Raw genomic sequence first — 14,895 nt, 5'->3', positions numbered from 1 at the left:
CTCAGATTTTAAAAAAAGTTGTGGTAGGAAACAATAACAAGAAAATATTTTGAAGTTTGTGACTTTTTTAACAACACAGTGTAAATGACAAACAAAACCACCCATGGCAGGTGAATGGAAATGGTAAGCTTGCCAAATTGAGATATCTAGGCGCATTTATCAGTCCCGCACATACGTTAACGTCTGTGTTTGCGCTAAATGTTAACAGTACAATCACAGCCTGCGGCCATCATAAAAAGCTGTACCTTTCAACCGTGATAGTTTGTCTACGTCGTTTTTGATAATGAAACGGCGCTTCAAACCCTTGATATGTGTGTGTGTGAGATGATGATGATGATGATGTCGATTTGTAATGCGCAGGTATCCATTCAGAAGAATGCTCATTGCGCAGAAAAAAACAAAAGAAGAAAAAATAATGAGAGAGAGAGAAATTTGTTTCGGTATTCCCCACTCTCTCTCTCTCAAACACACTCTCTCACACACACACACAAACATAGATTTCAATACTTCTTTCTTTTGCGGCTTCTTACAGTAATCTGAGATTAATACATGTTAAGTTGTAGTTCACGAGTGATTGAATTATAATGTAAATTTATGCTGATACCTCAACGCCATCAGTGCCCGGCTCTCATTCTCATTCTCTTAAGGATTTTATGAAAGAAGCTAGCGACATTTCAGTAAAGCCATGTTTTACCACACGTAAAATATCCGAGTGAACAGTCATGAAGAATCAGTTTATTTCGATACTCAATGTCTTTGTGAAGAGGAAGTTTGCTAGCTGAGACCGGGCAAACAATTACCCAGCTTTAAGCGCTACATTTACCGTTATCTCAAGTCCAAAAGAGGCAGTTAACCTGGTTCAAGGTGCATAGCTAACACCAGATTGATATGTTCATCAAATACAATCTGCCTTATCCTTATCCGTCAACTGGCGCTGAGGGAAGTACTGTGCATGTATTCCAAGAGAAATTGTTTTGCCAGACGCACCGCAACAAAGCGCAGATAACACAGAGCCATTGTAGTTCTCGGAGAGTGGCTGCCCCTGGATCTGAGGTCACTGCTAGTCGGCGAGGTCACTGTCGAGACCAAGTGATTTGGAGAAGCGGGTAGAGTCAACAGCTGCCTCGTTAATGTTTGGCATGGTTCTCAGTTCACACAAGCTGTGGATACAGTCTGTGTATTTTATGGCAGGCCTTGAAACAATACTTTTAGCGCGTGGAGACAATCGTGAGCTATTCTAAACCTGTACAAGTAGATCTCTGACAAGTTGGCATACACATTATTTATGAATATCAAGATAAAGCATGTAAACAATTACAAGAAATTTTTTGCATCCTGGATAAAGTAGTCATCGTGGGTGTGGTCATGTCACTCCCTAGAGTGATTTTTTTCCTTTTTGTTTAGCTAACTTAAAAATTAAAAAAACTATATTTAAAGCTTAATAATTTCTATAGCGCATTTTCTTGTTGGCAGATAGGTCAGTGTGCTTTGACATAAGCAATCGGCTAACAGTATCCATGTAGAATAATAGATTTTTACAGCACTGTTTCCTATAAGCAGGCTCAGTGTGTCGTACAGAAATTAAACAAGTAAAATACACACCTTTTGTTGACAAGGTAAAAGCTGTCAGGTTCGAAGCTCCGACATGAAAAAAACACAGACACAACAGTTTTGGTTTTTTTTTTTACTGGTTGCCGCCCCTCTCAAAGTTCAAGTAGATGTAGCGCACCAATTTACAAAAAACATACAAAGAAACACATCCTGGACAGAAAGATACAGTCCTTAAAATCTAGCAATCATTCAGCTTTAACATACAATGCTACTTATTAAGTGGAGTCTGAATGACGCCGCTACATTAAAAAAAAGTGACATCATGAGATACTTGCACTCACGAAAATCATTCGCCATCCGCCCACATTTTTCGTTTCTTTTTCATCCAGAAATTAAACAAATACCAGGTTTTTGACAACATGGTAGATTCAGTTTTTCATTTTTAAATACTTTGTATGAAAACAACAAAAAACCAACCTGAACAGTTTGCGTTTTTTCAGATATCAGTAGACATAGGCGATATAAAACTGACCTGTACATTTCAACCTCTAAAACCCATCAGTTAATTCATTAATAATAAACGGATAGGTTTTTGAAGCTAAAATTTACAGGTTAGGTTTATAACGCAAGCCATTCAGGTTGGTCTTCAAACGACTAAGCGAGGCTGTTATATACAGCATATCAAAAACCAGTTTTACGTGATGAAAACGGTCTAAATACGTATAAAAATACAAAAGTCATTTACTTACGAGTTCTAGCGAGGTACAGTTTTCGTTACTATATATTGCTGATATTAAGCAAGAGTACTTGTGAGAACTGTTGTATGCTGCGCTCGAACGCTTAAGCAAATTACTTTTGTATTTCGATATCTATTTAGACAAGTCAAACTCCTCAGGCATCCAAGGAAGTAAAATGAGTAAATTTATGGCATCAGCCCACAAGGCATCCGGTTTTATGGATGCGTAGATCCTAGATGTAGGTCATTGTAGGAGTATAATTACATATATTTATGTATCCGGTTGTATGTACAGACCCTGTTTTGTGTATTGTGTGTCTGATGAAGTAGACTGGTATGGTTACACAAATACAATGTTATGTATTTTATAATATTCAGCTATCTGATGCCCATTGATATTTAGTCTGAAAAACAGTGGATTATGGGTTAGAACAATATAAATAGAACAAAGTATTGACCGTTAACGTCATAAAACTCTACCAAGTCCTTGAACTATGAAGAAGTCACACACACACACACGCACTGCATGGCAGTCCTAGATGATCACACCTAAGGACACACACTAATCACTTTTAAGCTGAAACTCAAATTCATAACTTTATTTGATCATATATTAGTCGAAGAATGAGTCTGTATGGTGTCTCTCAGCTGAGTGACGAAGATGACAAAAGAAGGTAAACACAGAGCGAGATTTATAGGTCAACATGAATAAACTAGAACAGAAAACCCTTTCCTACCCAGATACACCCTCTTGTACTAGGAAGTAGCTCGGATAAAAACTGCGCAGATGGTCAACGCCCAAAAGGCTTCAAGCGATTTCAATACGTAGGCAGCTTTAGGTTTCACAGAAATAACATTTTTTTAGTATTAAGCGCGAACAAATATTTATCACACCAGTACATGTACACTGGTGTATGTAATGTGAGAGTTCTTAGTAAAGATTCATAAGTGGTACACAATATTGATACTACGTAGAAACATAGTCATCAATATGTTACTATAACTTTTTAAAAAATATTTCAAATAAAAGTACCGCATTAAAAGAAAATATACCAGTTCAGTATCAACACAAGTAGACTAATAAACCGATTCATAGATATCCTGTAGGTAAAAACATGCAAAATTTTTATTTATTCTGTTTGAAAGCCAGCCAGATTTTCAATCCATTCTGTTGTAACGAAAACACTTCACTCATATAAGAAAAATAGACATTAAGATGTGACAAGCCTCATAAAGGGAATAGGTGGGGGAAGCACCTGGCGCCTGTTACTGGCCTCCACATCCTGGATCTCAATCAGACCGCCGAAACGGCGACAGACAAAAGATAGGGAGAGAGGGAAGGTGGAACAGGGCCCCACTTTATCGCCGACTTCACAGTGAGACTGTCTACCCACATGGAAGGTGGACAGGGCCCCACTTTATCACCGACTTCACAGTGAGACCGTCTACCCACATGCAACGAGACCCGCTCTGTGGACCGGGAGAGACTGTCTACTTTTTTCACACTCTTCAGACCTACCCTTTAATGCTAGGCACGTCACAGATGGATACTAAAGAAGGAGACTTACTGATGTGACCTGTGCTGGAAACCCCGATGATTCTGGAATTGTTTTGTGCAGTTATATATATTCAGTATGCTAAAACGGTTGTTGGTAATCAAAAGAAAAGATTTAATGTGTAATATAAACTTAACCGTACGAAGCATTTAAACCACTGCGTACCCTTACTACTCCAAGAATCACAAAAAAGTGTTAACATGTGAAAGTTTGCTAAGAAGAAAACAAAACTTACTCAAGAAATGTAAATAAACAAAGCGTTGAAATCAAACGTGTGAACAAAGGCTGCTGACACCCGCACACCCTCAGCTCTGGAAGGGTCCAGAAGTTAGATAGGGTGTCTTAAAATCTTTGTGAAAGCTATTCCGTGGACTCTCAGAAAACAGAAAACTACCACAATTAACACAGAGCAGGTCACAGGACACTACTCTGTTAGTCGTCAGTTGAAGACCGTTGAGCAGTCCTATGGAGACTCGCAGCAAGACATCCCACGCCTGGCTTGCTCTTACAGTTGTTGTGTTGAGTGTTGCGACTGTGGCGGCTCTACAGAAAGATGCGTAAGTACCTGATGTTTACTGTTCTTGTCCTTCATGCTGTCACTGTTTTGCCTGCTTTCAGTTTCGGTCGAACTGTACAGACATGCTTGCTGCTCTTCCAGCCTTGAGCTTCCTCGGAATTTCACACCTTTTTTCCCCATTTTTTAAAGATTATCTGCCTTGACTGACAGAAAACATTTTACTCGAAACAACGAAAACACTACCACTATTATCAGGAGATATCAAAGAAAAGGAAGTTCAATATGTCATGGAATTCAAATAAAGAGAGGAAAAAATATTCCCAACTGTTGATCACATATTCTTACATTGTCATTGCATGCTGGTGGTCATGGTGTTGAATGTTTACCACGGCACCAAAGGAATATGCAATAATGTGTCACTCACAAAAGTTAACTATTGCAGCTTTACTGTTACTTTATTCGTTCATTGTGGCTCGCATTGATTACAAGACCGCCCACTGTGCCACCCCTGTTTACAAAGCCTGGCCTAAGCATACCCTAACCCTGTCTTAACTGGGAAGAACCCTGCTTGAAGTGGCTCTACACGTAGATGTTTTAACAAGAAGCAATGGTTAAACCTGTTATTCAACTGCGGGCTTTTGTGTGCCTTAGGTTTGTCAGAAGTGACAGAATCATAATTTTTTTTTTCTAAAGCAGGATGTACTTGATGCCTGTGCATGTATCTTTAGGGATTCCACACCAGTAAAGACATTCTCCTCCCGGATTTCGTCTGTTTTCATAACATGACAGCTCCTGACATTTAAAAAACTTACAATGCTACAAGAAAATACACACAGAGAAAAGAGAGAGAGGCCTTTGATGGAGCGGTGTTAACCGTTTGTAGCAAGAATTAAAGCTCTGGTTGCAATCGGAGTGTATTCTTGCGCTTGACCTTTGCACACAGAATTGAGAGCACATTTTACACACACACTGCATGGTCAGTCCTAAATTAAAAATGCACCAATTAACTGACTGGTCTGGTCTGTACATTTACATTCTGAGTCCAGTACTTCCCTATGACAAGGCAAGCTCAATGTGCTTTACAAGATATCAGGGACAATTGGAAATGATGCTGTGTGGCAGAATGGCATCATAATCAGGCAAGCATATTCATGCTCACATCCACAGTGCAAATGCTTTTCAAATCCTTGTTAATGTTAGCCGTTTGGATTATTTTAAAGTTCTCTATTTTTTTTCTTTACAGAAACCATGTGGTTACAGAAGCCTTTTATGAAAAGGAGCGATACAAGACACTGCTTGTATTCAATAAATACAGGTGAGAGATCAGTTTTGACTAAAAAGATTGGCTAATATTATAGACATACTATCTTGGGTGACGTTTCCAGTCTATATTTTTCCGACTTTGATAGTGTTATTTGCAATATCAAATATACACATTATCGCTAATACTTTTTTTACATTCTTAACTGTTATTCAGATCAGTACGTCGGGAAAGATATGTGTGTGAAACAGGCTGGCACAGCAACAATGACATTGCATGCGACTATGGTAAGATATGTAACACGGCAATAGTGCTCAGGTTAAATAGAATTGTATCACTTTGGTCTGCTGGTAGTTTTAGGTAAAGTAGATATTATTTTGTAGGAGCTAGCAGTTTATAAAAATTCATAGAACCACAGATTTGTTTTGAGAGCTAGAGTATGTGTTAAATAAAGGAGATATTCATACACTCACATTTGCACATACAGTTGCAATTGCACAACTTGACAGTAATGGTATATCTACTATAGATCATAAAAGGTCTTTACAGAATTTTCGTATATGTATGTGAATATATGTGAGAGAAGGAGAAAGATGTGAAAGTGAGGTAGTGTGTTGTGCAGATGTGCACGCACGTGTGTTTATGTGTGAGAGGGAGGGTGTGTTTGCACATGCATGTTTGTGTGCGTGTGTGTGTGTGTGTGACAGAGAGAGAGGAAAGAGTGAGAGAAAAATCTTACAGGAGCATGGAACAGAACTTTTTTGTTGCAGTGCATTTAACAATGATTTCAAATATAAATTGTAGATGTCCCACTATCTTTTTTCCCTTCTGTGCATAATGTCCACTTTTATGTTTGACATTTCTATTTCAGCCATATGCAATGGTCTAACAAATTTAAATGGGGCTTGTAATACTCGCATTGGTGATTCACACATCATTTATACTGATGGTACCATCCAGTACTACCCAGATGGCTCCTGTAACAGTCCAAATAGCTGTACATGCACAAAGGCAGGATTTTACAGTGGAGGACCAGTTTGTTCAAGTAGGAATTTTTTTTAAATACAAATATCAAAAGTTTTCAATGTGTATTTAAGTGTTCTTCTCAAAGGTATTAAATGGGATTTTTTTCCCAAAATGTTACCTTTAGCTTACTGACAGGAGGAATAATGCACTGATAACTCAAGGAAATGCAAATTTGATTGGTTGCACTGTTAAACTGCTGATCAAATTAGTAGAAAGTGTAACAGCTATTTAATTATACACTTGAAGGAAAGAGATTTCTGTTATAACATGTTCTGTTCACACTTTATTGAATTTTGCACTGTTACTCATCCTAAACATGCTTTAACCTTGGTGTGCAGTGTGCACGGCTATTTCAAACTGTAACTTAGAGACTTGCACCACCGCAACAAATCAGGTGTGCTCCAGGTGTGAGGGGACAGTACAGGAACTGGTGGGTTACAGAGCCTATGTGCCATCTTCTGACAACAGGGCTTGTAACAGTAAGCTCTTTAGATTGGATTTTAATCGTTCCACTTGGGAACTTATATGTCTCTCTTGTAAAACAGTAAAATTATCAAAAACGATTATCTGTCTACTGTGGAAAGAATGGGTGAACATTGTACCAAATGAGTGGATGGTAAATTCCCTACTTACTCAACCAACTCTGTATGACTTCATAAATGTAAATGAAGCTAGTAAACTTATCACAGTTTGTAAATGCTTGATTTCTCTGTGCTGTTAGGGTGCTCATAGATTATTTTATTAAAACAGAAAAAAATGTGTGCTCAGATACACATTAAGAAACTTAACTAAGTTCTCATTTGGATTGATTAAAAATGGCTGTGAGTCTTTAGTTTTCTTTTGTGGCCTCACAAATGTAACTTTTCTTACAAAAATGAAGAGGAATAAACGATAGATCATCTACCACGCTGTCCCAAAAAATAGTATTTTAGGCATATTTTGAACTTCTGTTACTAACAATAACTGTAACATTTATCTTTCAGAGGCTTGTTCATGGCGCTCTGACAGCACCCGCTGTTATCCAGGCAGCTGTCCCACAGAACTCGCTAGCAGCTGCACATGTTCAAGCGGTTTTGGAGGACTGCACTGTCAAAATAGTAAGTTATCTCATTTGGCATTACAGATACAATAAACAATCAAAAAATAAGGTAGGAGACCATAAGTATGTGAGAAAATGAAGTTATATCCTATTTAGCTGAGATAGTGATTGCATGACTGACTCTCTCTTAGCAGAAAACTTGCAGAATTTTGTTTAAAAAAATTAAAAAAAAGGTGGAGAATAGTTTGATACAAAGCGTTTGTAAAAATTTTCACTGTTATATGAGAGCTTGAAGTCTTAAGGCCACGCCCTCTTTGGGACAGTAAACTTCGCTAGCTTCGGCTTAAAATATTCCAGAAATCGAGCTCTCACTAGTGGAGCAGTTGTTTAGATTTCCTAAATATATAATTTTCAGTACCTCTACCACCGTCACCAGCTGAGCCATAAGGACGACTAGTGAGGTACTTGTTTGATTGACAGGAGGGTCCTTACGGTTCCCTCTTGCTTTCCCCGTAATCATTTGGCTGCTAATTAAATTTGCTAGGGCAAGTTGAATGCATTAATCAGTTGACTCATGTGTTCAACAGAGCAGTTCCGGAGGCCTCTTCTGTATATTAAAAAAAACATACAAACTTATCTTTACCGACTGGTATGGCGACGTGGTTGTAGGCCCACAGACATGTATCCATTGTTGAATCTTGAGTTGTTCACTTTTCTCCTTCAGACATATCTAGTCGACAAACATATTTTCCCCACTCAATGTAGTCCACAGATATATTTTCACAGAACAACTTCAGTTCACAAATATTCTTGACAGCTAAGTCCAATTCACAGAATATCTTACAGTATATTTCAGTACACAAATCTTTTGAAAGACCTGTAACCACACAATTTTCGCAATGATGTTTGCTCCAAGCGCCCGAGCGGAAAAATGCAAAGTAAATCAAGCAGCAAGCTTTGGTGTACTCACGAGATTTTTGCAGAAAAATGATTTTTACAGCGACTTGGCTTTTTAAAAGTGCAAAGTTAGAACTACCTTTTTCTTCACCTTTCTTGCTAATATGATCTGACTACCTTTAAAGGGGGAGAGATTTATCACAATTTCTCAGCTCTTTCTTTCTCATTTTACAGACGAAGTATCAATTAACACCTTACCGGCTACGCGGTGGTTGCGTTAAAGTATAAAATGGTTTTCACACTTTCTTTGTCCACGTCCTGCTCACCTGATCTGACTGGTAATTAACTGTGATAGGTTTATCACTGTCGTTTCTCACTAAGCTAAGCTCTGACATCTCGACTGGTCTTTTTAATATTTCGCTCACTGACAATATAATGTGCTGTAACAATACAATGTACTGTAACAATACAATGTGCTGTAAATCACCGGTGTGCAGGTGTTGCTTATTCCAATAAACACCGCCGTGGTGTCCGGCCTGATGTGCTTGACATGGCGTTGACTGCGCCCCTATCCACATCTTGTGTCCCCAGTTCCCCCTATCCCTCCATGATCCACCCACCAACAAATAACCAAAAGGAAACATGCGTAACAAAATTTTTATTGTTATTGTCTATTGCCGAGACCAACAGCGGATCACTTCTATAGAAACTAAGCGTTGGTCTCGACAGACAGCAATCTACCCAAGGATGTGTACAGGTGGACTGTTGTCTGTCTGCCAAGACCAACGCGTAGCCTCTTGCGAAGTTCTCCGCTGTTAGTCTCGGCGAGCCTAAACAAAGAATGTGAATAAACCGGAAGATTTCTTGTCTCATGCCTCGTTTTAGCAGTTGTATAAGATGTCATTGTATAAGAGCATAGGGAGATAACCAAAGAGGAGCTGTTCAACGTCTTTTGGGGGAACATGCTGTGTGAAACCCACGGCCATCACACTTCCATTTCCAAGGGAGAAGGGCCGATTTTGCAACCTACACTTTGCAGACAACATCGATCTGATAGAGACACTAATAGAAATTAAACTGCACGACCTTTCAAACAGACTGACAAACAGTTGCAATGCATAGGAATGGAGACTAGCATCGCAAAGAGCAAAGTTGTGGTCATTGGCAATGGCGAACCAATATCTACAAGAACAGAATCTCGTACAGTCATAGCATCAGGTTTACTATGTACAATCTAAGTCCCTTGTAGTACCGATTCTGCTTTGCAGATTGATTCTGCTCGTCAATATAGAAATGAGAATCCAGGCAGTCGAGAACAATTAAGTAGGTGACGAGGCTGCTCTGGGTCTCATATAGGGAACACAAGACCAATGACATTGTAGGAAGCATGGTCGCCACACTCACAGGACACTAGGAACCCTAATCAAAGTTAGTCTTGAAAACCGACTTTCCAAAGACTGTCCTTCATGGTACCTTGGAGGTTGGTCGACACTTCGGTGACCAGAGGAAGAACTGGCTTACAAATCTCAAGGAGTGGACTGGTCGTCCTGTGCTGGACCTGCTCAATATCACCTAAGAATGGTATGTGGTGGACCTTTGTCAGGTGCCTTGTCTATGTGCTCTCCTCAAAGACTGGTATCAAGAGACTGACTACACAAATCATTTAATATTTGTTTCTACTTTTTCTTTTCACAGTTGTGTCTCAAGCTGACATCATCTACAATGAACTAAAGTTAACTGCCTCAGATGGTTCAATTGTGATAGCCCCATTCGATACAAATGCAGGGCCATCTGCATCTCAGAATGAAATCTGGACAAATATTTTAAGTCCTCAGAACATTTTCTACAAATGGAATGGCCAGTTTCATCCTATTCTGCCTACCCACCATGCCTACATCACAGAAACTAAGGTTGGGGTCACTGGAGGAAAGACACAACTGATCTTAAACAGGGGTAGGCTGAGTGTCAGAATGTGTGTGGGAGTGTGAATGTGTAGGACTAGATGTTTGCAAATTGTTCAAGGGGGTATTTATCTGCTGTTCTACTAGACATTTTTGTACACTAGATATTACTTTTTATTTTAACATTCTTAACTTCAGATTTTCTTATTTTACAAAATAACCAATGCATTTAAAAAATGTTTATTGATCGTCTTAGCTTTATTTGTATATGTATATATTAATCTCTGATACATTTTTTGCATCAAGTATCTCAAGACCTTCTCTTACAAAAAGCTCTTTACTAAGACATTTACAAAAACTGTTCTTTCATCATTATTATAGCCTTTTGATCAAGCTAATAAAGTTAGTCTTTCTCTGAATTTTGACATGACAAGGCTGTTCTTTGTAGGTACTACACGCCAGGTTTATGAACGCACTTGTGGTGGCTCTAGTCGAGATGACCCCAACCGTGCAGTGTTCACCTGTAGTGCAACCATGCAGCCAGCCGAGTATTCTGGCTCTCTTACAGTGCCTTTTCAGCATGGTGACCAGTTAGTATGCCCGTGTCAAATTCATGCATGCATACATGTATACATCTCTTGAGTGGTACAAAATGACAAGGGGTTATGCTTGTCTGTTGATACTGTCTTCAGGGGGGACAATTGGATAAAACACATATCACAGGTTTCATGTGACTAGCAGTGTTTGTGTGTTAGCATAATCACAGTTTTGTACAGCAGCAACTAACAGATTCAGGAAAAAGTTTTAAACAAAAGGTTATTCATGGTCACGGTCAACAGTTTTTATTATCATTATCGGTGAAAAGAACAGTATTGATGATGATGATGATGATGATGATGATGATGATGATGATGATGATCCTCATCATTTACTTTGTTTTTTTACCTTGATCATTAATTCATTCATTCATTTTTTTTACTTGCATTACAAACTTTTGTAAAATAATAAATTCCATGATCTTTCAGTTATTGGGAAGTGAGATGCTAGAAACCACACTTACTTGATGCCGTTATTTTTTAAGACCAGTGGCCTACTTCTGTCCCTCAATACTTTATCTTTTCCAACCCTAACAGGAATCAGACAGATGGGTTGATTTTGCAAAATTAACTGTACACATGAATAACAAACAGCCAGGTCAACATTCAGTGAGATCATGCCCCTCCTGCTTTATGGTAACTAATATTCATTAATTTCTTGTGTAAAATGCTGTTAATTCCTGAATTGTCACCCTTGCTCTTCCTGGTGACGAGAATCACACATACTGGATTTCAGTTCTTCTGTGATTGAATAAAGCCACATGGTTGCTTTATTTCAGGCTGGAATTTTCCTTCCATGCAGATGTGGGAGGGTTTGTCAAGGTTGAAAACAAAGAGACAAGAATGATAGAAACACATTATTTTAATGGCAACACCAAAACCCACCAGTTCCAGGTGAAAACATCTTTTATTGTAAAGTACTTTACATGATAGCATGAAAATCTCCAGTAATAATATAAAAGTAACTGGCTGGTTAACCTCTTACAACTGTTTACCCCCAGATCCTTACATCAGTCCATTTACATCCATTCCTAATTGCAAGTTTTAAAGGACATTACAGTAATTTACTGATTGTGCGTACCATTTGTTTTATCTGTTTGTGCTTTCTACCTGATGCCACTAAACGAAGAATAAGAAGCAAATCTTCCTTCTCTTTCACCAGATTCATTTTGACACCATTGTTCCATACCACTGCAAAATTGCTTCTGGATGTGGAGAGTCCATGTTAACAGTCAAAGATATCACAAATCTGTATGTAGCTTTTCCAGCTTATTTTTGTATGAAATAATTCATTAATTCCATTATCAGTTGGTAATTTACTAATAACTCTTTTAATTAGCAATTTTTAATTTAAGTACAAGGCAAAAATATTCTGGTAACATCAATATCATTAATAATATATTTTCATTCTTCAAGAACACACAAAATATTCTGTGGAATGGCTGGAAAGATGACAATGCTGGCATACACCAGATGACATACCAGGTGTATGAACTGGACTATGTGGGAACTACACTCCAGCACAAAGCTCTTGCCACAAGAGGCCTTGTCAACAGTACTGGATCTGTAAGTATTGCATAAACCATGCTTTATATTATAGCTGAAACTTATCGATAAATACATTGACAGAAATTAATAATGATGAACATTTTTATGGCATTTTTCCTAGGATTTGTTCAGAGCACTTCACAGAAGTGAGAGACTGACTGATCCACATAAACGGATTCACTAACACTATGCACCCATGTTCGCATGTAACAACACACTTATTCCTACAACAGCAACAGACACTTATACACAAGGTAAATACAGACACATGTTATGCACACTCATGGTCAGGACAGGGTTGCAGTGAAGTCTCTGTTAAAAAAATGTCTTACATTTGGACATAAAGTGGGTGAGAAAATCAGAGTGATGAAGACTGAAGGGTAATCTGTTCAAAGTTGATGAGACATGGTAGGAGAAAGACCTCTGGCTATAATTAAGGGGTCCCTGTTCTTCGCCCAAATTTGAATGGGACCCCATTGACGAAAATTGAAGGGGTCCTCCAAACTTTTAATGCGTACTGTACGCAATTTTTTGCGTAAGCAGAAGCCCTGAATTATATCTTTGTCTGAGAGGGACTTGAAGAAGTTTGACATCAGAAGATGAGCAAAACAAACCGGTGCCAAAAAAAGCGGAATATGTCAGAAGGGAAAGTTAATGGGGTATATAATCTGTGACTACCAGCCAGTGAAGAAAGCAAATGAGGGGTAATATATTTTCAAATCGAATAATAAAATAATAAAATGACTTTGATAAAATGAGTGTTAATATCAATTAATGGTATTTATTACTGGCACTTTTGGCTTCTTTCTAATTTTTCAGGGATCTACAAATTTTTCTGTAACAAGCCCTGGAATGTATTCCATTGTCCTGTCTGCTGTGGACAGAGCTGGAAACCACAAATCTTGCCGGAGACTTTTTCTTTATGATTCGTCTTCCCAGATCAGTGTCACAGCCTCCTCAGTTTTGCGTGTGACCTCTGCAGCACAGGTCACATCCTTCATCTGGCAGCACAGTGAGGGAGATGTAACACTGTCATGGGTAGAAAGGTACACCAATGTATTCCACAACAACCACAATCTTCTGGCAGCTGTTGCTTCAGAACCTGGAGTAGAGAATGCATATGATGACTCTGAAGGAAACAGGACTGTAGCAGCCATTCAGAACACTTTAGGCAAGCAGTTTCAGATATTTATAACTGAAGTGTGTCTGTGAGTGAAAAGAATATACATTCAGAATTTCTTTATACAGACAAATACAACATTACAGATTTTTAAAAATTTCTCTACAAATACATTGTGTATACTATTTGAATCAATATAGATTGTCAGATAATGGGGGAGTTGTAATACAAGATAAAACTTTATTTATCTCAGATGGATATTAGGTGGAACTCAATAAGAAAACACAAAAAATACATGTTACTACAACATATTCATATCCACCCAACAGACTCATACATTTGTCACTCAGACAGCTCCATTCATTTGCACACAGCCTCAGGTATATATGATATACCTGATATTATATGATAGATATGAGGATGGACTTTAAATATATTTGTTTTATGAAACACATTTTTGAAACATGCATGAAAACTGTTAATCAATAGTTACTATTTAATGATGGAATACTTTGCAGGTATAGTTAAATTTGCAACAGCTTGGGCAGTCGATGCAAAAGGAGGGACAACTCAGAAGACACCATCTGTATTTACTCAGGAACCAGGACTGGCCATGACAAAAACTTTAAATGTTTGTATGATCATTCTTTTCCTGAATTACTTAGGTACTAATAGCTAGTAATTCTCATTTGTCTCCATCATTTTTTGATATAGTCAGTTTAGTTTCTTCAACATCGAACTTAAAGAGTATTGCACAGTATAACAATTAGCTTGAGTTTCCTGTATAGCTTTTATCCTTGTATCTGAAAAAATGGAGGTAATAAAGAGTGAATGTGTAAATGCTTTAAGTCGGTGCTATATATTTGTATTCTCTGTTTTATAAGTTCTCTGTTGGTCCTAATAATTACATTTCAGGTAGTCCTGTTCATAAAAATAGAAACTTTTCAGAGGAAATAAAACTGTTTGTAGGCAAATATTGTGGATGGCCAAAGTCTGACATTTTGGGTGAGAGCATATGACATCCGAGAGGACTATTATGAAGAGAATGTAACAGTACATGTGGACAGCTCGCCTCCAATCATCACAAATCTGTGGCTGACCAAGGACAACTTTGAGAACATCAGTGTCCATGGACTGGAGGAGCTCA

The 14,895-nt window shown here is 38.2% G+C and overlaps 1 protein-coding gene and 1 long non-coding RNA gene across 2 annotated transcripts; one reads left to right on the top strand and one right to left on the bottom strand.

Annotated features, from left to right (window-relative positions):
• Window positions 1-448: 448 nt before the first annotated feature.
• Window positions 449-2,433, bottom strand: LOC112558912. The gene is made up of 3 exons (XR_003098248.1): window positions 2,301-2,433; window positions 1,603-1,761; window positions 449-1,160 (listed from the first exon to the last, which is right to left on the bottom strand). It is a non-coding gene; the product is annotated as an uncharacterized LOC112558912 (long non-coding RNA).
• Window positions 2,434-3,218: 785 nt separating this feature from the next.
• On the top strand, window positions 3,219-13,585 carry LOC112558910. The gene is made up of 12 exons (XM_025229663.1): window positions 3,219-4,400; window positions 5,604-5,675; window positions 5,838-5,908; window positions 6,493-6,666; window positions 6,986-7,126; window positions 7,631-7,744; window positions 10,279-10,536; window positions 10,933-11,074; window positions 11,860-11,974; window positions 12,243-12,331; window positions 12,497-12,646; window positions 13,448-13,585. The coding sequence occupies exons 1-11, from the start codon at window positions 4,309-4,311 to the stop codon at window positions 12,555-12,557; spliced, it is 1,329 nt and encodes a 442-aa protein (XP_025085448.1). The 5' UTR covers window positions 3,219-4,308; the 3' UTR covers window positions 12,558-12,646; window positions 13,448-13,585.
• The last annotated feature ends 1,310 nt before the right edge of the window (window positions 13,586-14,895 follow it).

This window comes from Pomacea canaliculata, linkage group LG3 (genome assembly GCF_003073045.1).
Source record: "Pomacea canaliculata isolate SZHN2017 linkage group LG3, ASM307304v1, whole genome shotgun sequence".
In the NCBI taxonomy this organism is placed as follows: domain Eukaryota; kingdom Metazoa; phylum Mollusca; class Gastropoda; order Architaenioglossa; family Ampullariidae; genus Pomacea; species Pomacea canaliculata.
This window is presented reverse-complemented; position numbering and strand designations above follow the sequence as displayed.

Excerpts from the sequence above, each read along its gene's own strand:
- LOC112558910 (XM_025229663.1), top strand. The coding sequence starts at position 4,309 with ATGGAGACTCGCAGCAAGACATCCCACGCCTGGCTTGCTCTTACAGTT. Across the intron at positions 7,127-7,630 it reads TGACAACAGGGCTTGTAACA|AGGCTTGTTCATGGCGCTCT; the intron begins GTAAGCTCTTTA and ends TTTATCTTTCAG. Across the intron at positions 11,075-11,859 it reads CCTTTTCAGCATGGTGACCA|GCTGGAATTTTCCTTCCATG; the intron begins GTTAGTATGCCC and ends GCTTTATTTCAG.